We start from the raw sequence: 27,460 nt of genomic DNA, 5'->3' as shown, positions 1-27,460 counted from the left end.
ATCGATGTTTCTCTCTCCCTCTCCCCTCCTTTCTCTCTAAAATCAATAAAATCATATTCTCAGTTGAGGATTTAAAATTTTTTTAATGTTATATACATATACTTGAATTTTAAGTCGTTTTAAGTCGTTTCTTTATCTCTAACAATTTAATTTTAGTTTTATCTTAATGGCATTTTATTTTGGTGATAGAAAAAAAATTGTTGATAATTGGCCTTTAACTGGGCAAGTTATAGAATTTATGTGGCCTCAGTATTGTAAGCAAAAGGACGTATGAGTTCTTAATTTTCTTCTTTCTACACAATTCTATGACTTATTACTTTGTTTTAAGTTAATCCTCTAGTGTTAATAGGTTAAAGGTAAATGGATAGTTGTTGATGGTCAGGGTTAAAGGAATTATGAAATCTTAGTGTGTATAGATTATCCCACATTAAGTTACCAGGTGTGACAAATCTGGTGGCTTCTGTTATCCTTTTGTTTCTTAGTCACAAAATATCAAAAGTAATAGCATGTCACAGACTCTCACTTGGCAGACAATAAATGATTGTTGACATTGACTTGGGCATGGTTTATTATATTCTCTTGGTGAGTTATAAACCATTTCTAAATGCAAATAAAAAAAGGGAGAGAGATTCAAAACTGAGCCCAGGAAGGGATATGAATACACAAAGACATATGCATTTATTTTTTAATAGCTAAAAACTAGAAACAACCAAACATCACCAACTAGTAAATGAATCAACAAAATGTGCATTCATACAGTAGAACACCACCCAGCAATAGAATAGAACAAACTACTGATACATGCCACAATGTAGAGGAATCTCGAAAGCATTATGATAAATAAAGAACACCAGACAGAAAAGACTGCATACATTATGGTTCCATTTATAGGAAATCCTAGGGAAAAAAGAGGGAGGGGGCAAAGCTATCAGGACAGAAAACAGATCAGTTGTCACCAGAGTCTGGGGGTGAGAGGAAGACATTGATTAGAAAGGGGACACACGGGCACTTTCTGGGGTGGTGGAAATGTTTTCTACATCATTGTTTCAGTGGTGCTTCTATGAATGTGGACATTTGGTAACATTCAACAAATTATACTCTTAAAATTGATTACTTTTATTCAGTGTAAATTATACCTCAAATTTAAAAACTAGCAAACCTAGTCTGAATGCCTCACAGAGTTGACTACTTCAGTTAGGGAAATAATCATTTTTTAAACTTCAAACTTTGAAAGCCTACTTTTAACAATATACTAACATGACTTTTATGATGAATCGATACAAAATGTTGACCCTTAAAATGTATTTGCATAGAAAATGGAAAATGATCAGCTTGCTTTAATATCTCATTGCATTTTGCTTTCTCTTTACTTTTCTGCCCGACCTAGAAAAGCTAATTGAGGGACTCAAATCTCCTGACACTTCTCTTCTGCTCCCTGACCTCTTGCCTATGACAGATCCTTTTGGCAGCACTTCCGATGCTGTAATTGGTAAAGTCATCTTCTGTTTCTTCAGTAATGCATGATGTGTGTGTCTATTTCAAGAATATCTAACTGGTTAACAGATCCCTAGTGAATAGCCCTGGTGAGGAATGGAAATGCCACCAAGCCTTCTGCTGTTGGACGAGGCCTTGTGCTAACCCAGAAGCCAAGGCTATTTAATCTCCTTTGTTAGCACCTCAAATCAAGTGTTTTCTCTGTCTTCCAGCTGCACAACACTGTTATTTTTGCCTTGTTTTGATATCCTGAGATTTCTAGAGTGATGTCTTATGAGTGAGGAAGAATGTGGGAAAATTCGCACTTAGTTACAAAAGCTTCACGGAAAAAGTTGGTTTCAAGCTAGACCCCACCTTTAGCAGAGTCTTCTTTAGAAGGCTTCTCTACGTGCCAGGTGTTAGTAACTGACACAACACATGTCTGGTGATGAAGTCTCAGGAGTAGAAACTGGGGAGGGGGCTTGGTCTGCTTGTCCTTACATTTCTCTGTGCTCCAACCGCAGGGCAGGCAAGACCTACAAAATGCCCAGGACCCCTATACTCCAGGGGTGCAAAGTCCTAGAACTCAGAGAGGCCAAGACCGTGCGGAGAGATGGGCCTCTAGCTGGGGGATGTCTCACAGTGCAGAATACCGCCACACTGCATCATGGGATGGGATTAGAGACGGACTAGTGGCCTCTGTAAGGCACAGAGGATGTGAAAGGCTCCCACATTTATTCCTTGAGAAAAGCAAAATTACCAGAAGATATTAAGGTGCCTTTCAGTCTGTTTTCTGACATGGAAGAGATCTCCTGGATGGCTCTTACTCTGTATTTATCTATAAAAACTGAGAATCACCGAGACTGGCCACGGTGGTTAACTTTGCACAGACCTGCTCAATCAGTGAAGCCCAGACACTCAAAGCAGCAGAAATAAAGTAACTTCTGTGCCTTCCACCTCTCCTGAGACTGGCATTTTAGAAACCTGTAGGAGAAAGCCTTGACAGAATTGTCCAAAGAACCTCTGATTGCCTTTCCCTTACCCATTATTCTCCTTTTTTAACGCTCTGTTACAAAAGAAAAAGCTGATGTTGCTGTTGAGAGTCTCATACCAGGACTGGAGCCCCCAGTGCCCCAGCGCCTCCCATCTCAGACGGAGTCTGTGACCTCGAACCGCACAGGTCAGTCAGGAGTCTCTGCAGCGGCAGGGATTGCTTGATGTGGTGAGCTCTCAGAGCAGTCTTTCCACCCGACAGATGGTCCTGGGCTTATTTTGCAGCCTGGTTAGTTCCTCCCAGAAGGGATGCCCTGCATTGTTACAGTCCCAGCTTCTAGATGTTGAGTGAGTGTTTCCTCGCCAAAAAGCAGATTATGTTTTTGGAGTTCTTTGTAGAGTGATCCCTGGGCTTTCTCTGATTACAGTCTATCTTTATTCAGGATTTTTCCACTGGTGGCAGATTCCTTCCACCTTCTTAATTAAAGAACTCTGCTGAGCTGTAAGGATGCCTTAACTCCTCCAGGTTACTGAGCAGTCTCTCCCCTCTAACAGTGGCATCCATGGAGCTCATGTTCTGGATGTCGACATCCTGTTCCTAGCACAGTGCTTTAATCATATAGATGATTTGCTATTAAATTGTAGGCAAAGTTCAAATCTTTGCTGTTTCCAGCATTTCACCCTAATTTTTCCAAGTTCGCTCTAAGTAGACTTCCTTAACTGCCCATAAATACAAATTTGATAACCTTCCTTTTTTTTTAGTTCATAATTACCTTGATAAAAATTTCCGATCCTAACTAGGAATAGAAACAATTAGAAGTCTAGGAAGTATGAAAATTAACTCACCAGGTTAAAATAATTTAATAGGGTTTCCTTTCCTTGTGCTTACTTGGCTATTTTCTTCTAGAAAACTTTTCAGAAAATAATTCATGTGTTAAAATACTTGGACTCTGAATTTTGTCTTTCTTCTGTTCTTTATCTAAAAGCAAAATTATGTGTTCAAAGGAGCAATTCAAATTTAAAGAATACTATTAGTAAGGGGCAAGAGCATTCTATTTTGAATAGGAATCTTCGGTCTGGAAAGAACTGTTTAATCATGTCATATTACACTAATAATAAGCCAGAGACAATCCCCTTTTAGTCAAATTGGTCACCTCATTCTATAGTGATTTTTTTCCCATGAATGTTTAGGGGAAGTTTAAGTGAAACTCTTTAGTTGAAAAGTTCTTTTTCCCAAATGGCATTTGCTGAAAACTGAGCTGCTAAAGTTTTATTGGCATCCAAATCACATATTTGCTTATCTAACCTCTGAGCAAAAAATTCTTCCATATTTATATATTAAGGTTAAGAGGAGTACATGTTTCTGTAGATGAAATTCAGAGTGTTTAACATGTTTCTTTTGGTTTTCTTTCTCCTGCCATGGCTTGTTTGTATGACATGTAAATGCAGTAACTTAAAGGCTAAGGTCTAATCTTGTGATATTGTTGTATGTGCCATTTAATGCCATCACTGACCTGGGATGCTGTTAATCTGGACTCAGATTCTCTCACTGGGGAAGATTCCCTGATCGATTGCTCTCTGCTTTCTAACCCTACTACTGATCTTCTGGAAGAGTTTGCCCCCATAGCGATCTCTGCTCCAGCCCATAAAGGTAAATGCTTTCTTCTTCTTGGGCCCACAGGTATCCTTAGAGGAGAACTGAACACCTGAAATTTTCTCTTACCAAAAGTCTTTGCTAGTGAAGTGTTTTAACCACCTCCTTATGTGCAAAACTTCAGCTAGTATTCTCAGCCACTGTGTTATGGTCCCGCTCAGAAAGAACATTTAATAAGGCTTAGACAACAGATTGGTGGAGGTCCGAGCTACATATCTTTGAAGTCAATTCAAGTAGATGGTTGAGTTTATTAACCACTGACTATAATTATTAATATTATACTTGTTTGGCCTTAGAACTTAAAAATGTTTCATCAAATATGGTGTAACATTTTGGACAGTAATAAATAGGCGTCAATCCTCAAAAATTGAATTTGTAAAAGTTTTGAATTTAAGTTAACATTTGAGTCACAGTTACTTACAAGATTTATCTTTTTAATCTACCATTTTCACTTCTTAGTCAGGTTAATACTGGTTTTTAATTCTGCTGGACAGAAGTAGCTTGCATTGAGTTCTATTCTGTGAGTAGTTTGTGAAAGTGATAGGCACAATGCCTGGCTTACTGTACGCAGGCATTCACTAAACTTCTTTTTGTGCTTGAGTAGTGAATGTGATGTTCTAGAAGGAGCAAATACATAGAAAAGGAACAGTTTAGAAGTCCTTCTGAAAGAAATTCAAAAAGGAAGCCTCCCCAAGTTGACTGAAAAAATAATTAGCCTGTGGTTTGCAGTGGTAATAGCTGAGCTTTTGTTTTTACCTTTTATAGCATTCAACTTATTATGTTTTTATAGAACATGTAGAAAGAAGTTACCTGTTAACCAAGTATGTCTGACAGGAGTGTGTCAGTGGCAACGTGTAATTACAGAGGAGCAGTACTTGCAAAATAGGCACTTAGCTAGCACTTGCTGGTAGGAGAGCCTTAATTAGAAGGGAGAAGAATATTCTAACAAGCTTCTGCTGGGAATCTCAGTGCATGTGATCTTGTGCCCAACATTCCCTGAGGCATCAGAGGTATATGAAAGTCTTTTTTTCCAATCAAAGGGCAGTGAGTCCTCTCAGAAGCACTTGTTTGCACTGTACATAGCGGTTGCTTTGTAAGGAGAAACTACCCCAACCCATGTTTTTTAGTTTTTCAGATATTGCTAGTCAGGCCTCGTGTTTGTTCAATAAAGAAGGTAAATGACTAGTCTCTGTGCTTTTGTGAATTACTCACATTGAAGAAATACCTCACAGTAACGGTCTTATAATAGCAGAGAGAATTCATCTTATAATCCTTCTCCCTCATCATTTATGAAAGTCTTAACATGGCCAGAGCTAAAACCTTTTCTTCTATTTACCTAAAATTTCCAGTTTGCTACATTTATTTCAACTCAGGAAAATAAGCATTTTTATCTTTAAAAACTGCATTGATTGAACAGTTGGGAACTCTGTGCCTCTTACATGTTCTCTCATTTGTTAATCTCTGCTTCTGTTATTTCTGCTTGTGTACTTGCATTCTGTATTAAGCTGCAGAAGATAGTAATCTCATCTCAGGTTTTGATGTCCCTGAGGGCTCGGACAAGGTGGCAGAAGATGAGTTTGACCCTATTCCTGTATTGATAACCAAAAACCCACAAGGTAAGAAAGAGAGGTTTGGGAAAAGAGCTTGACATCAGCTCTCTACAAAATAGTGATGTACCTTATTTACAAGGGGGAAAAAAGAGCAACATTTAATGAAGGATATTGAGGATAATGACAATCATTGTGGGCTGGACCAGTACAGATAGGTAGAGATACAGATACAAATAGAGATACTGGTAGAGGTATCTTAAAGCCTGACCATGTGTTTCTTTAGAGAGAAGAAAAGTATTCAATAGTTTGACCAAAAGTTGCTTTTTCAAAGCATCAAGCCAAAAATAAGTGATCTTTCAGTCAGTGGAAACCTGAAGGCATATATCAGAAAAAGCACCAAACATTTTTTTATCATGATTAGAACAATTTATAATATTTATTCTTCCCAAAGAGATTAACAGTGGTGCTTTGATATAATTTGCATCTTTTGGATGTTTGTGGAGCATACTTTTTCCTCTTTGATGGAGTCAAATCATTTGAACATGCCACAAAACATACATATTTTTAAAGCATGTTTTTATTGCAGTGGTCTTAATAACTGTTTTCTCCCCAAAGCAAGATTACTGATTTTTATTCTGCCAGGGAGATGACGCTGTGTTGTCAAGAAGTTAGTATGTAGCCAGCAGTTCTCAGGCAAAATATATATATTCATTAGAAAGGTGTCCTGCCTACAGGATGGTGTGCACACAGTGCCTGAACCTTTTATGGGAGGTGGCGGATAGCTACCGTATTTTCCGGCGTATAAGACGACTTTTTAAGCCAGGAAAATCTTCTCAAAAGTCAGGGGTCGTCTTATACGCCGGGTGTCATCTTATAGGGTGGGTATATCCCAAACTCTGTATTTTAACTGGAAAAGTTGGGGGTCGTCTTATATGCCCAGTCGTCTTATATGCTGGAAAATACGGTAATTTATGTTTAAAAATCAACATGTAAGAGTTTGCAAATGTAAATTGTTGCTTCTGTAGAGTCTGGTTTTAGTTTGGTTTTTCTCCTTTGCTTGCTCTGCACATCTAACCCTTAACCCTCTGTTTTGTACTGAATTCCTATCTCTCCACTTCCAGGTGGGCACTCTAGAAACAGCAGTGGGAGCTCTGAGTCCAGTCTTCCCAACCTAGCCAGGTCTTTACTGCTGGTGGATCAGCTCATAGACCTGTAGCCGTGACCCAGTAGCAGATGCAGTTCTGTAACCTTCATACCGTAATATACATTTTCATTACGGAATTATAAGAAAAACGATTTTTTTAAAAATCTGCAAATAAGGGGCCCTCTAGGCCTTATCTCCTACCCCTTGCCTTCTCCTGTAGAAATGATAAGGAAAGAAAATCACTTTGGCCCTCCAGATATTTCTTGGCCAGTTCCTCCCTGATTGTTTGCTGTGTTTTCTCATTACCCTTCTTCAATAGCATTATCTTAAATCAAGCACTAGATGCCATGAGCTTCACCTCAGACGGAATCAACTCCACCAAAAGCTTAACTGTAACTGAAACTAGTGAACTGACACCTTTGCCTCATTCTTGCTAGGAATGGCCTCCCAAATCAATCCTCCTGACCCGTCTCCTTTGGCCAGATGCTGATGAATGTGTTTCTCTGCTTTCGCTTTTTATCCTGCTGCGTTATTATGAAGACATGGCTTCTTCGGTTGGTCTTAACTCTAGGCAGTAGCCTGGAGACAGATGTGTGGTTTAAGAAAGGGTAAAACTGACTGACTGATGGTATATATTTGAAAAGCAAAGTGAGCCCAGCTCTAGCCAACCAACTTTGACCTTGTTTGATCATAGACTTAGCCAAGGGATTTTACACCCCATGCAACCTGTCCAGCATTCATCCAGCATTCTGGCTTCCATTGAACCGCAATTTCTCAGATCGGGAGATGTGACTGCAAGTACTTGAGATCCTTGGATAAATGTGTACATGATATAAATCCCAAATATTGCCATTCCTTTCATGTTAACCATCCCAAGCCGGGATCTCAGAATTAGACCAAAACAAGACAATGGTGATAATATGATACCTTTTATTAGAAGACTTTTCATTGGGGGGTGGCTGGGGGAGGGGAAGGAGTTGTAGCAGAAACAGATGTATTTTTCTTGTGATTTTTATTTTGAATCAAATACTGTAAATTGTGTATAAATGAAGACGCTGAATAGTTCTGTTTCCACTTGGCGTTTCAAGTCTGATATCAGGTGTCTGTACAGGGTTTTTGATCTCTTTCCCTTGTATAACTTTACACTGCGATCCTACAGTGTAACATATGGAATCATTTTGAGTAGACTTGTGCGTTGCTATAAGCTTTCAGCAGGTCTTCTGTCTTTGTAGAATAAGCATGTTGTTTATTTGCAGATAAACAGAAATAAGTGTGCTGACAAGCTAGGCACAATTTGACTCTGGCTACTTACCTTTCTTTCTCTCTGATGTTTGATTGAAGGATGCAGCCAATGAAATGTTCAGTTGGTTTTCCTTGGCTTCCTAGATTGAAAAATAAAACAAAGCATAGTTCCTCACTAACCGTAGAATATTGTTCATAAAATAAATAAAGGACCTTGCACTGACACGACAACATGCCTCATGGTCACCCTCTGTATATGTCCTTACTGAGTTAAGTGTATTTTTTCCCTTACATGGAAAGCAGTTTTCTAACAATTACCCTTTTGAAAAGGTGGGCACAGAGAACCCCACTGTGGTTCTCTTCCTTGAGTGCCATTGTCCATGATCAGAGGGAAACTAAACTCTTAGTTGGTCAGATTTGTACAAATAAAATTCCAAGTCCATTTACTTGTTTCTCTACCTGGTACTTTTGTTTCTTCCTCACATTTGCACTTTAAGGGAGGGGAAAAGAAAATTGAACAGCAACAACAGTCTGCAAAACACTGCATGCACTTTGGAGGTCAAGCTTTGACCTCAGCAATGTGAGCGCAGCCTTTGAAAGGCATCAGAGAAAAAGTTTGAATCTTTCAGTCTTCCTTCTGACTTGAAACACTTCCCATGCCAGCTGAAGCTACATGAGCTAAGTAAAGGCCTCTATGAGGATAATGGATCATTTCCAAATTGAGGAAGGCACAAGCCTTTCTGCTAAGGATTAAAAAAAAGACACCCTTCACAAGCTCTTCCTGGTTGAATAGCAGTGAAAATGGGACTTGGCTTGCCCCTTTATGGACAGGAATATTATTGAAGATAAAAATTGTATTCTTTTTCCTGGACATAGAAAAAAATGTATAAACTAATGAAGGAAATGTTTATTTTTAAAATAAGAATAATGTTTTATGCTACGTTTCTCAATTTGTTTTTTTTCCCCCCAAGCATATGTGTTAGAAATATAATGAAATGTTTAGTTTCTTGAAACCATGGAATGTATAGTTTAGAAATTAGGTGTCTCTAACTTGTTCCTTTCATGTATTACCCTAATTACATTTAGATATATTATCTAGTCATCTGGTTCAATAGAGACTGTTAATGAAAAAAGCAGACTAGAAGCCAGAGACTGGATGGAGGAAGCCTGAGGGGGATAATGACATGAAATTCTTTAGGAGTGGGGCCTCAGAGGGGAGAACTATTTTTCTGTGAAGGAATACAGTGAGTGAGCCATTAAATGGGGTCTTTTGATATATATAGCATCATCCCTAAGCTAAAAGGGTTTATTTGAGATGAGTGTAGTGTGCTGATAATTAATAGACTTAAGGAGCTATAAAAGGGACCTTAGAGGTCATCATCTAGTCCACCCATTTCATTTTACAAGTGTAGGATCTGAGGCAGGGTAGTGGGAGAAGAGGTCTGGACAGGACAGAGGATCTGGAATCTCATCTTGACCTTTGCCAATCACCTTCAGCAGGCACATCACTTCCCAGAGCTACTGTCCTTGTTTAGACAATGATGGGTTTGGACTTCATGGTCTCTAAGGTTATAGAATTCTAGGGCTCTAAGTATATATTATTATGCTTTGGGAGGACTATGAAGGATTTGTATATCCTGATGTTCTTCAGTTATCTAATGTAGTTCTTACTGTAGCAGAGTTTACCTTTTAGAATTATAATGGGCTTTTACTAACCTGGGTTGCTCCTTTTTGGTTATCTGAATTAAAAGCCTAAATTATGACAGAGTTTTGAACATAGATGTTCCTTTTTTTAATATTACACACTCCCACGCATGCACACTCCCACACACAGAGTACAACAAAACAGTATCAAATTTCAGTTCTTTAAAAAATGTATAATCAACAATCTGCTATATAAAAATGGATAAATAGTGTAAGCATATGTGGTTTTTTAATTAGATATTTTTGAATTTTTTATTTTTCAATTATAGTTTATATTCATTTCTGTATTAGTTTCAGGTGTACATCAAAGTGGTTAGAAAATCATATAAGCATATGTTTCTGATTTGCTTTTATTCCAATTGTGCAAGAGTAGAAAACATCTCAAATTACTATTTTTTCCCTTTAGAGCATTCTGATAACTAGATTGCTAAATTCAACTCCCAGTGTTTTTAAAAACATATCACAAGAGATAAGGCTTAAGTGGACACTTATAAATATGATTAAAATTAATGATTACTTTAGCAGACATATCAGAATTTTGACATCTAATTGAGTGTTGTTCCTTGGTTTTAGTTGGGAAGCTAATACTTATCCTAATCATTTAAGTTATTTTTGAAACTGCTCTCCTTAGAAATAATATCAAGGAAGGTAATAAGGTATAAGAAAATCAGTTATTATTACCTAATTGGTATCACTTTCAGCACCTGAAAATATGTTGTCTTTCTTAGTCTACTTTTTCTACCACTCTTGGTTCTGAGTGACATTTAGCCGTTTCCAAAGGCAAAATCACCACCCTAAGATCAAGAGTAGTTACTATTAAAGATAGTAAATAATATAATTCACAAAACATTTCCAGAGAGAACCTTATAACAGAATGGGACAATGACCATTCTTAACTTCCTTTTCCTTAATATTCTGAATACATGAACGACTGATTTGGCCTGTCTTTAGTGTGGTTTAGAAAATTGGAAGATACATATTTAAAAATACCTCTAAAATAGGTTGTCACCTTGTTCAGTGTCATTTGATAACGGACTTGCCACTTCTTAAATTCTAATTATAAAACTTGGATTGCTAATAATTATAGGGGACCAAACAAAAAAAGAATCTGTTTTTCTCAAGATGAAATGTTAATTTTGTTTATAATACTTTTTCCCACTCTCCTGACCAGTAATTGATCATTTTGATTTAAATCAGCCCAATCTTCTCCCAGATCAGAAACAGCTTTGCTTTTAGCAGTGCTGTGGTAAGAAGGGGACTTTTGGGGTTGACCTTATCCCAGAGGTATGAAGATAATAACTTGTTCAGCCCAGCACACTGTAGATACCTTGGGCCAAAATAAAGTTTCCATGATGAAGTTTGTGAGCTGCATGAGTCTTTAACTTTCTCGGTTTATACGACTATCCAGATACTGTAGCCACTAACTTAGAGTTTGGAGATAAAAATGACAGGGTAACCTCATTAATAAATAAATAAATAAATAAATAATTAATTAATTAATACGATTGTCCAAAATACTGAATTAGCAAATTAGAGGCTGCCAAGCAGAACAGAGAAACTATCACATGAATGTTTAAAATGGAATATTTACTGAAATACTCCAGATATTACAAAGCTATCTTTCATTCCTCTTTAGAGACTATACATTTACCAGCAGTTAGCCTTTTCCTTGTCCGTGCTAGTAATGTTCCTGGATGTGCTTGGGTTATTTGAGTTAGAATGAATCCTGAATGGCTTCCATTTCAAATAATCTGTAACAAGATACCATTTTGTTTCTCCTTGGTGTCCCTTCACTGAGGTGGGAGAGGGAGGTGTTTTGGGTAATGCAGAGTTACCGAGTAGTGGTAGTTGCTAGAATGGAAGACACTTTCTTGGTTCCCACTTTGATGTCGTATCTGAAAGTACTCTTTTCCTGCCAGTACTCTCTGCCCTATTGCACACCCTCCTCACATCAATGTATATTTACCACAGGTCATTATCCCGCTCTCCCAAGAAGACAGAGCAAACAGAGGTACATGAAGCTATCTTATGCAGTAAAAATGTGAAATTTGAACATTGCTACGCAAGTATTATATAAAAACAAGTCTGTAAACAAATTTCTTATGTAAACATACAGGGGAATAAAGACTTTTATCTGTTCAAACAGGAGCATTGATGTTTAGAGCTGTAAACAACTTAAAATAGCTGCTGTTTTCCTGAGCTGAAAACCCACTTTTGCAAAAAAGATTGAAACACATTGTTGAGTGACAATAAGTACCTGCGCACAAGGGAATGTGGCCACGTATGAGAGCCATGCTGAGGACATTTTAATGAGTCATGGCTACCCTGGCTTCACCTTGTGGTCTGGGAGAATAAAACCATGTGCGGCTGCATTTGATATGATCAGACACAGGGTTGTAAAATGGAGTACAGGTTTGCAGCTATCCTCCTCTAATTTCATCTTTAATATACCCAGGCCAATTTAATTAAACATGTGATGTTGGCAATAGCAGTTTTATGCCCAGGGAGAAATCTCTCTCATTTAATTGCTCCATTGGCTTGAGAGGCACAGCATCACTAGCCAATATTGGCTCCCAGCAAATCCCTTATTCCCCAGTCGTGGGTTTTAATGCAACTACACAGCATATGGTAAAACCAAATGCTTAATTTGATCATCTAAGCCAAAAGGTCATCGAAATTATTATAGAGGAAAGTAAAATTCTGGTTGTGCATGATGTATTGTATTAAGGAGTAACCAGCCAGAAATTTAAGTCTTCACATTTTGATTTTTTAGAAAGCATGCTGATGACCTTCACTATGTCCACCTGATAACATTTTCAGAATAAACCTTTCCTAAATCATTCAACACTTTTCATTGCTTTGGCAGTTAATAGAGAGTTAGTGAGGATAGTTGCCAAGTCATCAAATATTTTTTTGGGACTCCTTTCCTACTCTCTGAAGCATGTGAGCTCTTACTGAAATCTATATAATTTTGGAGTCTGAAAATAGACTAAAATGGAGTTTTGAAAAGTGCGCTTAACCTTAACCTGGCATACAATCCTACATCAGAGCAAGAAAAAGAAATGTTTTGACTTGTTGCTTAATTTAATGTACCCAACCAAAATAAAAAGAGACATGACCCAGTTTGGAGGACTTAGAGCAAAATCCCTACCTTAGGCTTCTTGATAAGGAAGACCCTGTGCAGACTATGTAGTCAGGTCCTGGCCTTAACTCCATCCCCCTGTCCCCCTCCCGCACCAGAACAACTGTCTTTATTGAGCTCTGTGGTTGTGATCAAGGACATCTGCTATGCATGCCATTAACTACCCAAGGAACTGGACCAAGGCGTGAGGTTAAATTAGTATAAACCCTTCAATTGCTACTAGGCAGACTACTTCGCACATGTTTCCTGATGGTGGAAGGCTATCTTCACACACGGACTGTTCACCCTGAAAACACGTGTTTTCCCTACAAGAACACACTCATGTTCCAAAAAAGACCTCTAACTCCCAATAAAACCCAATGTCTACCTTCTGTTTACAGTTATCTAGACTCTCTCCTCTTGACTACTCCGTTTCTTGTGCTGTCACCATCAAAATTCCCCGAGGGAATGTGGTTGTCTGCGCTTTTCCATATCCACCAGCATGTCTTTGGTCTGCAAAGTGCCAGCTTGGAGAATTGCAGAGGGTGTTTGCTTTCTGCCTTGGTCCCACTGCCCCTCTACTAAAAAGAATGGACAGGTCGAGAGACTTGGCCTTCTCAGGAGAAACCTTTACATGTACCTTCCAATCCTGTAAGCAGATTCATGCTGAAAGAGATAAGAAGTAGTCTGGCCTTGCTTTGAAGGACAGGAGACTGATTTTCCCTTTGAGCTCTATGTTAAAGTATTTTTGTGGCTATGTGTGTGAATTTTAAAAGCTGCAATTTTCCTATTGCTCACCGTGAAGGGTATAGAATATGCTCTAAGCTGGCAGGCTTCCATTTGACTTGACTAAGAACCCACTTTTTAACTGAAGTAATTTTGATAAATCTGGCATGTTCTTCCATCCTGCCCAACTCTGGATATGGCCACCCCTGATTGGTACTTAGAGTTCTCAGAATGTAATCAAACACTGCAGGCGTCCAAGATGACCCACGTTCTATAGGTCACTGCTTTGGGACAAACTCTGCACACAAATATATTTCATTGAATTTAATTTAAATTTCCCCAAAACACTAACTCTAGTCAAACGTGTTCATTTTCATTATTGATCTATATAATGTCAGAATCAATCATTGGCTTGAGTAAATTTGCCATGTTTTTTTTCCTAAATGCTATTTTGTTCTTCCACAGAACTAGCTTAATAACATCAACTTTCAGGGTAGTTTTGGAAGTTAAGAATTTGTGCCTTAGTTTTGGCAACTGAAAACTTTGCGCATCTGATGGTGTTAGAAAGTGGTTCAAAGAGTGTGCAGGGCCTCTCATACCACTTTGCTTGGCAAATCTTATTCTGGAAAACTTCTCTTCCCCTTTCATTTGAATTTCCTCCCAGAAATCATCATCTGGAAATCACTGTGACAAATCTAATTTCAGTAAACTTGCCTGAGAGGTTAGGATTATGTCTTTCCACATAGATTGCAAGGGAGAAGGTGTTCCGTTTATTTCCTATCCCCTAATGCTTTCATATCATGCAAGTGCATATATTAAAGCCGTAACACAAGGAAAAATTTAACCTCTTCAAAATAAACTTATTCTTTAAATGCTATTCAGAAAGCCATTTGCACCAGTACAGAATTTAACTTCAAGACTCTAATGTGGGATTCATCAAATGTATTTCAACTGTTAGGGAAATAAAAAAAAAAAGGCGGGGGACACCCTTTATTTCTGGAAACAATATTTAAGGTCAGAATTATTTAAGAAGCACTGCTCAAAAGTTACAGGATTCAGAAGAGTATAGTATTTTTGTACAGTATCTTCTAAAATGTTCGGGTCTCTCTCTGCACCTCTTTACAATGTAATGTCTCCAAGTAACTGGTTTCCCAATAAACTGATTTTGATGCTGCTTCAGCTGTGTTCTGTGTGCTTACTTTAAGCAAACTTAAAGGGGAATATTGTTTGCAGAAGTTTCTATGAGCAAATGGTTTGCTTAGAAGGGAAGAGGACTACGTGGGGTTGGGATGATTTGAATTCCTCTGTACAGAGGTTCCAAGTCATCTATAGAATCCAAATCTTTTTACCAAATGTTCTTATCCTGGTGGGTTGGGAAACCCATGATGAAATGATACCTTTACCCCCAACCACCCTTTCTCTGGATTCTTCTTGCTTAGTTACATATGCCTTTTTCCTGCCCTCTTGCTAACATGTGCCCAATGACATACTTCTAACCTGCTAATATTTCTTGGAAGGTAAGCTCTCTTGCATTCTGATAATTGTCTATTTGATGTTAAAAGCCAGAGCACCCTGAGGCACTTCAACTAGATAGAAATAGACTAGTATATTAGAATTTGCAAATACTTCTGTAATTTCCCATACATTTTGCTCTGTTTAAAGAAATTTAAGATGGAATCATTTAAACAGAGGAGATCTTTGCTAACTTCGAAGACAGAAAACAAAATTCCAGGGCTACTCCAGCTAACGTTGAAATTTAATATGATTTTGCTTATGTCTCCTCCCCTGAGAAAGTGCCTTCAGTATTCCTGTTTGAGGTACTTTTACGTCAATCAGCAAGTAAACTTGCATTTATCAAGCAGCTGTGTTTTGCTGCTGTTTGGGGGCAAAGGATGGGTGTCCTCAGATACCGGCAGAGCATGACCACATGTCAGATACTGAATTGAATTTGTCCCCAGACAGTATTTCTGCATACTCCAGAACCATCATGGTATACGTGAAGATGAGTGGCTGGGTTTGTTTTCATTCCATCATGTGCCAGTGCCAGCTAGAGCAGGTGCCAGTGCCTAGCCCCGTGAGTAGGAGCATTGCATAGCTGCACTAAATGTCTGTGTGCCTAACGTCTTCATTTCCTTTCCTGTACATTGTGCTTATCATGTCCCAATATGTGAGACAGTGATTGGTTGTGTTCCAGTTTGTGTGCAGTTTCCTTGCCTGACTTTCATTTTTCTGTTTTTCCTTTTCCATGTTCAACATCTATTATTTGGTCCCATGATGTTACTGCCGTGGGTTGACCATTAAATGTTCTAAGGAGAATTGAACCAGCTGTGCATTAATTCTGCATTTTGTGCTTTTCTAGGTCTCCAGAGAGAGCCCAATCCCTGTCCTGTAATAACTGTAGAGCACTTTAAAGAGTCAACGGGCGTGAAAGGCCTTCCCCTGTATCCAGACCCCTCCAGAGTACCTGACACAAAAACACAGAACAATTTAGAATCTGACTACTTGGCCAGAGATGGCCCTTCAAGCAACAGCTCATTCCACAGCAGCGAGGAGGAAGGGACTGACCTTGAGGGGGACATGCTAGACTGCAGTGGGTCTCGACCTCTCCTCATGGAATCTGAAGACGAGGATGAGAGCTGCAAGCCTCTGCAGGGGAAGCTGGCGGGAGCCATTCCATTCGCTCAGCCAGAAGTCTCTACTGAGCAAGCAAAGGCAGTGCCAGGTGGAAAAAAGAACCAGTTTCAAGCCCCCGCACAACCAACCACTGATGGTGTTGGTGAGCCAGATGTTTTTGCCACAGCCCCCTTTAGGAGCTCAAGGGTTCCAGCTGACGAAACGGACATTTTCTCCAAAGCCCCTTTTGTCTTCAAGGGCAGTGTGGCTCCTTCCCAGCCAGAGGAGGCGGATGTGTTCTTAAGAGCTCCTTTTACCAAGAAGAAAAGCATGGAGGAGTTAACAGTTGCCCAGAGCACCTCCCAGGAGTTGCCCACACAGGCTGGTCTTCTCAGTCAGACAGACGAGGTCGCTCAGCTCTCAGGCCCTGACAGAGCGGTGTACTCCTCGGTCCGATCTCAGTATTCCATGGCTGGTTTGGCCCAACAATCCAACCTCCCCTCCCATTCTGTACAAGCAGCAGACCATCCTGACAGCATCTCACCCAGGGGAGCCTCCCTGGAATCTGGGGGCCATCTTAACGACCGAAACAAAGGACTTCAGCCTCAGAAAGAAGCTGCCTCGGGCCCCATGGCTGGCAAATCATTCCGCCCCCAGTCTTTATCCAAATATTCCCGTCACTATAGCCCAGAAGATGAGCCAAGTCCTGAAGCCCAGCCCATTGCTGCCTACAAAATTGTTTCGCAAACCAACAGGCAGTCCATAGCTGGCTCTGTTTCCATCACATCCCTTCCTTCCAGGACTACGGAGCTGCCAGCTGCTGATCCTTTTGCTTTAGCACCCTTCCCTCCAAAATCGGGCAAGCAGAAACCTTAGGAGCAGTACTTGAGCCTTAGGCCTCTGTGTCTACCCCACCCTCAGTAAACCACCACATCACTCCCAGCTGAGCCTTCCTAACAAGAAATATATCAGTTATTATCTTTCAGTTCCCTGGGTCAGAGGAGGATGTCAGTCAACAAACTCAGTTGCAATGATACTTAGTCAAAACCCCTTTAAGTATGCTCATGTCTTTTGTTTATATTGATTTTCTGGACTTTCAGGCTTTTGCATCTCCAGCTCTACCCAGAACTCGGCTTTCTCTCCCCTCTCCCCGCCCCGCGCGCCCCCCCCCCCCCCCCGAAACTGGGATTTTTTTGTGTTTCTTTAAAATATATTTTTATTGATTTCAGAGAGGGAGAGAGAGGTAGATGAGAGAGAATCATTGACTGGCTGCCTCTTGCACACCCCCTACTGGGGATCGAGCCAGCAACCTGGGCATATGCCCTTGACAGGAATCAAACCTGGGACCCTTCAGTCTGCAGGCCGAAGCTCTATCCACTGAGCCCAGCCGGCTAGGGCCCCAGAATCTGTTTAAATCCAGAAATACTTTACTCCAACCCCAAAGGGGCCATGTTATTCCTAGTTTTAATTCCTGCAGTCCTGTTCTGAGTCATGTCCATTGAAGAATCAAGATTAGTCCCTCCAGGACATAATACCCTTGAAAAGGGGATATTTCTGGAAAGAAATGCAAGATAAAAATCCTGCACATCAAGAGGAAGTGTAAGCCTGCAGATATAATCATTCCTGTAAAACCAGCACCTCTAGGATTCTCTGCATCTGTTTCTGAGTCTGTGCCATCCAGGCTGGCCCTCGCACATGTGTGTCTGTGGGTATTAACGTGTGTCAGATCTTTTCCTATGTAGAAATGCAAACGGATGAGATATCTGAGCTCATGTCTCCTAGTGTTGAGCCTTCCCTACATCCTCACCGCTTTGTAAATCAGTATGAGTGCACAGGTGTGTGTGCTTGTGTGTGTATGTGTATATGTGTGTATGCATGTGTGTACATGAGCATAGGAAGCATTTTTTCTTTAAGATAATCTTGCCCCACAATGCCTACCTCCACAATCATTTACTAGCATTTGTCTCCTACACTAACTGATATTTTTATTTAGTTCTTTTCTCATGGTGAAATTTATTTCATTGGAAGGTATAAGAAAATCCTGCTGAAACAGGTTTGAGTAGATTTCTTTTTCTCCACAAATTTATATTTGTGATTAACAAATTCCATTGACCTGGTCATGAAAAATTAATTATTTTTCTACATTTCCCCCCTCAGAACAATATAAAAGAGCACCTTGTTACAGTTTCAATCACTGGATATGTGATCTTAAAAAGTACTTCAAAAACCTTAGGTCTGAGCACTCCATGCTGTCATTATGGAATTAAGTAATCATGAGACTAGTCTACAAACTAGATTTGCTTGCTTGCTTGTTTGTTTGTTCCAAACCCTTGCCATTTTTCTCTACTGCCTCTTAAGGAATGTAAATCTAAGACTTCTAAGTTTGTATGGGAGAATGGAAAAGAGCTGAATCTGTTAGTAATGAAAACCTTTATTCTCTCTCCTCTTTAGATGTTGAAGTAAGCCAGATAGATGACTGACTTGTGTTTTTTAAATGTTTTCTCTTTCTGGAAAGATCTGACTCATCCCTAGCTGTTTTCATACCCTTTATTATTAGTGCCTTAAAATGAAGTTTATGTTTCAATGGGAAGGCTTCTGCTGAGGAAATTCAACTTAATTGGAAGAGTTGCTACACCATGTTTCAATGTGAAAGCTTCCTGCGACTTATAAGTAAATGTTAGGGATTTTTTTCCCCATTAGCTGGAGAAATTGGGGAAGTTGCTTACCAAACAAGATTAATGATTTAAGAATTCCTGGAAATTCATCCAAGAATCAAGCCTGAATGTCAAATTCTATTGCACTTGATGAGGTGTGAAGTTTTTAAATTTTAAGTTCATGGATCTTGGCAGTAAAATAGGAACAACTGCTTTTTAAGACTTTTTCTAGTTTTGACTCCACCTATTTTAAATGTCCAGGTTAAAGGATAAACTGAAATAATTGGCACTGGATCAGAGCTACTAGCAATGGTTTTCCAGTTGAGGTTTCTTTGTGCCAGAAATGAATATCTTTCACTTAGTTAGATGTTAATGTTCATTCTAAGAGTTTTCTTTCTCCCAGTGATCATTTCTGATTTTTCTGTGTAATAGTTGATGCAAAATTATCTTTCCAGTTGGGTGAATTTGTTTTAGCTAATGCATATGGAATTTTGCACCCCAAACTCCTCCCATTGATATTATTAATTAAAGCCTTCAAAGGCAAGAGGATAAGGAATATTCAGGGGAATTTTCACCCCAAATCAGAAACTCTTAGAAAGTAGACCGTTATTCTAACTCACTCTTCCAAATATTCAGGCTTACTACCTCTCTAACAGCCTTACCAATGTTTTTCCTTTTTTTTTTTTTTTTATCACACCCTCCTAATCAAGTAGCCATTTTAATTCTCAAGATAAAATCAATAAAATCATGGTGGTTTTTATTATGCAGTAGAATCTTTGGCAACCATGGACACGTAACCTGTTTTTCTCCTCACTGGAGACTTATGGTTAGAGACCCTAAATACCTTTTTGAATAGGAAATGAATAAAAACACATACAAATTACTGTTGTATTGTTACTGATACATGAAAATTTTGTGACTATGGGATTATATTATTAGCTTGCAGCTAGTGAATTCTGCAATCATCTTCTTTGGATCATATAAGGCAAATACATCATTGAAAGGTAAAATGTTCTTGGCAGAGGCCATCCTGCATCTGGAAATCTGGAAAATTTAGTTTAAGGGAATCAGGAGTGCTCAGGGTGCTTTGAATTAGTTGTAAATGCATGTTTCCAGCAACTACACTACAATAGGTTAATATTAAAGAGAAAAAATGTATAGTCAACAAAATACTGCTCTTCTTATTTTAGTTTGTTTCATGTGTTCCTTGCCTTGCACATCTGATAGGGAATGCAGGAACTTGTGACCTTTCATTCAGTGGAGCACAGTGAGCCAGAATATATTCAGAATAAAGCATTGAATCACACCATGCACTAATTGACTAACAGGTACTGTTGAAATAATGAATTATCTTTTGTGTGGTGGAAAATAGTTCACATACCTATTTCTTGGGCTTACAGACAGCCCTGAGCTCCAAAATCCTTATTAGATTGGGAAATGGAATGAACAAAATGTGTGGCAGGACCTAAGGGTATCTAGGTCAGTAACTATTTCATTTGGGGCCCATTCATTGTTGAGTTGAAAATTTCACATGTGTAGTTTAGTGAGTATGTGTTTATATGCCCATATTAGCTCTGAGTTTAATTTGGTAACCAAGATATTTCTTTCTAAACTCCAGGAAAAATACAGTATTTTATTGACCCATTAAGTTTTAAAATACACGAATATCAGTGTTTTCAACATGTATATATAATATTCAACAGACATTTCACGGACTCATAGCAGGTTTATATAAAATAAGCGTAATCACCAGGGTGATTTGACAATAGGAATTCCATCGTGCTGTATTTGATTCCATAAAGAAAAGTCACCAAAGCCTAGATCCTATAATATGTATAATTATGTCAAATAGGAAACTTTACCATATAGGAAACTAGAGAAGGGTGGAATCAAGCTCTTTTCCAGGAAGGATATGACTTAAAATGGAGTCACTTTAATAAATGTTATTCTCTGCTATGTCTTTGGAATTGAAATTGGAGAACATATGCCAGTCAACTGTGGAATGGCTGCTGTCCACACAGATGCAGTTTTTGAGAAAACTGCAAAGTTTCTGAAAAATATGGAGCCCAGATTACTTTGATTAAAGGTACATAGGAGAGCTGCTGAGAGGGCCACACCTTCTAAGGAGGCAGGAGCACCTTGTAAGCACCACAGCCACCCCTGAGTTCCGATCCTTCGATCTTGCCGGATGGAGTAAACAAGATTTTAAATGAAATTATGTAATATAAATTCTTAGTGTTTCCAATGCCTTTGTTAACTACTACTTGTAGTTTGTTTGTTGTTGTTGTTCTTTTTTGTTTTGAACCACCAGGATACTTACAAACTTGTGACTTGTGAAGTTCACTTAAGGGGGAATTTCAAAATGCTTGAAAATAAAAAGTAGTATCAGGTTGGGAATTGTTTTTGTGTTCTTTTGCTACAAAATAAATTTGCTAGGTTGCTGAGAACAACAAGCTGGCTCAGCTTAGATGTGGGAATTTACACTGGCCATGTATTGATTTCCAGAATGCCACCTTGCTCTCTGACTTCCTGGTCCTATCTGCCTCATTTGCACCTTGTCTTTTCTTAGGAAACAGGCCTCCCACATGTGCTGCCAGACATAGCTTTTTCCTGCTCTTTCTTTACCCTGCAAGTCTTCCTGGCTCATTTTCCTTGTTCCTATTCCCACTTCCTTTCCTCACATGACATCCCCCTATTACGACCATACCAGTAAGTGTTTAAGGGGTATGAATTAATACTATGTTAATTTTTATTTGCCTCCCTTTTTACTGTAAACAGTTTCTCCTTACATTTCAGCCTAGCCTGTGATGATCTCACCACACTGGAGTAATTCACAAAATAAGAATGAAATGGCTCACCCTCCTCATTTCTTATGGACTAGAAGGAAGGATGAAGGAAGGTTGGCAGGACCCCAGCCTTACTCTGTGAAACAACCAAAAAGTATCTACTCACCTTGACCTAACACAGGTCCCAGAGTGCCCTAGAATGCAGGGGCAAGTTTATGTGTGAAGGGACTCTAGAATAGCTTGTAAAAATAGCTAATGTTAACCAACCCACTGGTGGTCTAGTCCAGTATTCCCATAACTTATAATTACATAAGAAATTTAGTCTGAGCTACTTCACAGCAATCTCAATGTGTTGAGTTTATACTAACAATGTTTTGTTCTTGAAATCTAGGCAATGTTATCTGCGTTGCATTGTAATATACCAGTGTATGCATGTTAAAGGGATCTGTTTGATTCCTTTGGGTAAGGAATTACAGAAATGGTTTTTACCAATGTCAGTTAAAGTGAGCCTTTGAGAGTGAAAGAAGACGTAGCCTTTTCACTCTGAAACGACAAGTCAGGTGTATTCTCCGAATCTACCAAAGACTCCTATTTGGGAAATGTGAATGTAATGTCTGTGTATACGTGTGTGTGTGCGTGTGTGTGTGTGTGTGTGTGTGTGTGTGTGTGTGTGTTTATCCCATGTATTTTGCCATGGTGTTAAGACCTCCTAATAAAGGCATCCAAAGAATACCAAGAGGTGACAGTGGGTATTTGGCATGAGTGAATTTGGTTCCATTTGCCAACAGCTCCCTGACTCTTATTAGGAAATAGTCCTCCCATGTGTGATGCCCAGGATCCCATAATCAAAATGCTACCAGACATAGCTTTTTTCCTGCTCCAAATTTGGGGAAATAACAGTAATATTTGAACTTTAGTGAGCTTCACATCCATGATGCAGGGAGAATTGGTGATGGGTTGAGTTCACAGAGATGATGTTCAAAGAAGATCCAGGCATCCACAAAGTCCTGAGTAAGAACTAAAGTTGTTCTACATAAGTGTGGGATAAAGCAGCCATTGCCTGAGCTTCATTTCCACAGTAAGCATGCTCTTCTCTTCCACGAGAATGAAACTTAGTAGGGTTTGTCCTAAATTCTTGGCTCATGTATAGTGTTGGGAGGGAAACAGACCAGAACACTACCAGGCCTGCAAGATACTACTTTGAAAGAGGAAATGTTTCAGGTCATTTTTTTAGGAACTGGAAACCAAATACAGGCCACGGACCACGCTCATTCCGTGGAGAAGAGGTGCACTCCCTCTGCTGGCTGTATTTTGAATTGACTGAATGAGGAGGTTGACCCAGCTGAAAGGAGTATTGAGGCCATCAGACCTCAGAAAACAGTATGTGCATGCAATCTCGAGGCTGTGAACATGGAAAAGGAAGGGGAAAGACAATTATAAAGTCAATCTTTGTTTTTGCAATACCTCTTATTTGCAGACTATTGGATTTATGTTATTGCACTCTTTGTGTGATCTATCTTATGTATCTGATAGTTTTTATGAATAATTGAGTTGTAAACTCCTATATACTTTATTAAACTGAACCTAATTAAAATAAGTGAGCTATACTTTGTATTATTTTTTATGTCAGATCTTCCTGGGATTGAAAAGCTCCATAAATGCCTGGGCAGTGTGGCTCAGTGGTTGAACATCGATCAATGAATCGGGAGGTCATGGTTTGATTCCCAGTCAGGGCACGTGCCCAGGTTGTGGGTTCAATCCCTGGTAGGGTGTGTGCAGGAGGCAGCCCATCAATATTTCTCTCTCATCATTGATGTTTCTATCTCTCTGCCTCTCCCTTCCTCCCTGAAATCAATACAAATATATATATTAAAAGCTCCACAAGTACATTTCCCTTTAGTACCAAGCCTAGTTTTATATTTTTAGGTTTCAAGAACAATGGTTAGTTGGTTGCTTTCTTGCTTTCCAATGATGATGTTGTTATTTCCTGAGATCTTTCTATCCCAGGTGTTTTATGGAGAAATAAATGAAATAATACAAGATAATCAGACCCTAAAGACCAAGCTGGGAAAACAACAGAGCTCCCTACTATGCAAACTCCTGTGAGCATGTAATATGTCTGTTATCTGAATGTGAGCTGCATTAACCTGAAGAGAGGTATTAACATAAGAAACTAAATAAAGAAGTCTTGGTGGGGGGGATGCATTATACTTAAGAATTTTTAAAAATCTCCACTGTGGGAAAGAACCTGCCTGCCTATTTCCTCTCCAAATTTGGGGGAATAACAGTAATTTTTGAACTTTAGTGAGCTTCACATCCTTGATTCAGGGAGAATTGGTGATGAGCTGAGTTCACAGATATGATGGTCAAAGAAGATCCAGGCATTCAAAAAGTTCTGACATAATATGCATGAGTAAAACCAAAGTTTGCTTCTTTTTCTGAGGATTTAAGATTTGATTCATCTATCTTTAAGTATAGTTTTATAATGTGAAGTCCTTACACTTTTTCTATTTTAAGTTATGATTAACCAAAAGCACAGCTTTCCTTACCTATGACTCTGGCTGCCTTGGTGGAAGCCCTTGCAGATATATCAGCCCCACTGAAATGCAGGAGTCAGAGCCTTCTGCAAAGATGGACAGAGCTCACCTGTCTTGGCCCTGCCTTTCTTGTAGGGAAAGTCAGAGTTAGGAGCTCCAGCTCCTACGGGGTGGGCTCCTTTGCATTCACCCTTTTATGGCTCGCTTTTGCCAGCCCTGAGACTGGTTGATAAGAGGAAATAGCTCTTTTGGATTGTGTGTATGTCTTTTTAAGAAGAAGAAGAAGAAGAAGAAGAAGAAGAAGAAGAAGAAGAAGAAGAAGGAGAAGAAAGAGAGAGAGAGAGAAAGAGAGAGAGAGGAGAGAGAGAGAGGAGAGAGAAGAGAAGAGAAGAGAAGAGAAGAGAAGAGAAGAGAAGAGAAGAGAAGAGAAGAGAAGAGAAGAGAAGAGAAGAGAAGAGAAGAAGAGAGACACCAACCAGGGAAGAGATGCCCTTATATTGCCCCCTATTGGAGAACCAAGTGGGAAGAACCAGGGTGAGACCCTGGAAAAAGCCATGAGCAGATGGTTTTGACCTATTTCTCTGAATTTGGAGACAAAAATATTTTCCCCTACTATGCAAACTCCTGTGAGCATGTAATATGTCTGTTATCTGAATGTCTTACATCCTTTTCCTTGAGTTTATCTTTCCTTATATTGGAGTAGTAAGATATAGAAGACTTCAGTTAGCTTAAGACCAAGTAATTCTTCAATCTGCTTTTATGTAATTTTAACCAAGAGGCCTACAAGGAATCCAAGTATTTCCTTCAGAAGACAGCCAAATTGTCCATTGCTGAGGTTTTGGCACCAAGATCATCACTAAATACGGAATTCCCAAAATCAGATATGGTGAAATTAGCAGTTCTACGAGCTCCCTCAGTCTCTTCCTGTTTTTGAGCAGGACCTTTTGACCCCAAGGACCTACTTTGTTTTTCACTCATCAGAGAAATCTTGGAAATTGACCAGTTTTCTCATACACTAACCAAAAATTAAATCTTACCCATCTTTATTCAGTCAGTTTATAATGAACATTACCAGCAGAAATATTCAAGTAAAATTCAAGACAGCTAAAACTGAACATGTTTAAAAATTAATTGAAGAAAGAAATCTTGACAAAATTTAAGTCAAAATTTTGGCTTGGGAAATTTGAATTTAGCAGGTATAGTGGCTACAAGAGAACTCAGTAGCAGAAGATTAATTGGTAAAATTTGAAATGAACTGCAAATTGACTAATCTCTATTATAAGTGTATAAAAAAAACTGGATTTCAATGAAAATAATTGCAATAAAATGGAAATGCACTGCATAGTAAATTGACCCAAGAATTAATGGAGTAGCCCTAGCCGGTTTGGTTCAGTGGATAGAGCCTCGGCCTGCAGACTGAAAGGTCCTGTGTTAGATTCTGGTCAAGGGCACATGCCCAGGGTTGCAGCTCGATCCCCAGTAGGGAGCGTGCAGGAGGCAGCAGATCAGTGATTCTCTCTCCTCATTGATGTCTCTCTCTCTCTCTCTCCCTCTCCCTTCCTTCTGAAATCAATAAAAAAAAATTAAAAAAAGAATTAATGGAGTTGCTTAATAGAATTTCTTGATGAAAATTCATCATTGTTAGCCCAGTTTGTTAGTTGTTTTTGTTAATCTTCACTGAGGATATTTTTTCCATTGCTTTTTAGAGAGAGTGGAAGGATAGAAGAGAAGGGGGAAGAGAGAGAGAGAGAGAAACATTCATGTGAGACTCTCACATCCATTGGTTGCCTCCCGTACACCCAGTAAATGGGCCAACGCTGTAACCGCTTAGCACACCAGCCAGGGCCCAGTTAGAAATTTATGATCAGATCACCCTGTGAGGTTACTTTCCACAGGACTTCTATTTTTGTCCACACTTCTGTGATCATCCCCAAAACCCATAATCCCCATCTACCCAAGTAAAGAACATCAGACAAATCCCATTGAAGGACAGTCTACAAAATACCTGACTGGCACGCCTCAAAAATGTTAAAGTTATCAAAACCAAGGAAACTCTGAGAAACTGTCACAGACTAGAGACGCTAGGAGATATGACAAGTGAATATAATATACCCCACATAGGATCCCGGAGCAGAAAAAGAACATTAGGGGGGAAATAGTAAAATGCAAATCAACTGTGGAGTTTGATTAAACTGCCAAAAGAGATTAGCAAGAGAAAACAGATTTTTATTCACATACTTACACAATAGTTCACAGAAAAATATGACTCAAGGCGACAGTTAGAATTTGGGGCTTATATACCGTGGCTGGGGATGGAGCCTGCAACCAAAGTACAAGGTTTGTGCCCTTAACCAATATCGAACCCGGATCTTTCACTCTGCAGGTTGATACTATCCACTGAGCCAAACCAGCTAGGGTAAAACTATCTTATTTTCCATCTTACTCTCTCAAGTATTAAAAAAAAAATCTAGCCAAGTCTTTAAAATTCCCACCTTACATCTGCCTTAGAGCTCCCCTCCTCCCCCTAGGTTGGGCTCAGGGACCTGCCTCCAGCAGGTTGGGGCAGGAGGAGGGGGCTTGGGATCCGGGTGCAGAGTCTTATTCCTTGGCTGGGATTGACTGTGGCTTTCTGCACTGATCCCCAAAGGGCCCTGAGGCGGGAAATAATTTGGCATAATTAAGGAACTGAAAACATCCAGAGGCGGGAAAAGAGAGAGAGACTGGCAATCTGCCCTCCAGCACCTCTAGGCACACATAGACACAATTGATTTTACATAAATGGGATCATACTACATGTGCTGTTACTAACCAGTTTTGTTTTTCACTTAATGTAAATGACCAAGAATTGGCAAAGTTTTTTTTTGTTTTTTTAAATTCAGTTTTTGCAAGGGAGAGAAACATATTTTGGTGGCTGCTGGAAATGCTAATTAGTATAAGCTTCCCCAAATGAAGCGTGCCAGTCACAAAAGAATGGGAAGAGAAGAGTGCCTGGAATGAGGTCCCCAAAAGCACCAACATTTAAAAAGTGGGCAGATGAAACTCTGCAAGGGAGAAGGAGAAGGAGTAACCAGAAAGGTAGTAGGGAAAATTGGCAGCTGTGGTGCCAGGGAAGCCCAAGGAACATTATTAAAGGGAGAGAGACAAGATAGGTAAAAACTGAGAAGATCCTTCAGGTGCAGCAACATAGATGTTGTGGGTGGTCTTGGCCAGCGTGGCCCCCAGGCAATGGTAGGACAGGGAAGGCTGGTTTCAGTGGTTTGAGG

At 39.3% G+C, this 27,460-nt stretch overlaps 1 protein-coding gene across 5 annotated transcripts in view; it reads left to right on the top strand.

Annotated features, from left to right (window-relative positions):
• The window catches only part of AAK1 (AP2 associated kinase 1), a 133,166-nt gene extending 115,813 nt beyond the window's left edge, over positions 1 to 17,353 (top strand). For 2 of the 5 annotated variants that reach the window (XM_054727839.1, XM_054727838.1), the window contains exon 18: positions 15,967 to 17,353. In XM_054727839.1, coding sequence (XP_054583814.1) covers positions 15,967 to 17,096 — 1,130 coding nt within the window. In that variant the 3' untranslated portion in view covers positions 17,097 to 17,353. Of the gene's footprint in view, positions 1 to 1,387; positions 1,490 to 2,551; positions 2,654 to 4,006; positions 4,118 to 5,625; positions 5,737 to 6,791; positions 6,914 to 11,731; positions 11,898 to 15,966 lie in introns of those variants that run through there. The other 3 variants (XM_008147505.3, XM_054727840.1, XM_054727841.1) reach the window with 3 other exon arrangements.
• The last annotated feature ends 10,107 nt before the right edge of the window (positions 17,354 to 27,460 follow it).

Source organism: Eptesicus fuscus, chromosome 16, assembly GCF_027574615.1.
Source record: "Eptesicus fuscus isolate TK198812 chromosome 16, DD_ASM_mEF_20220401, whole genome shotgun sequence".
In the NCBI taxonomy this organism is placed as follows: domain Eukaryota; kingdom Metazoa; phylum Chordata; class Mammalia; order Chiroptera; family Vespertilionidae; genus Eptesicus; species Eptesicus fuscus.
This window is presented reverse-complemented; position numbering and strand designations above follow the sequence as displayed.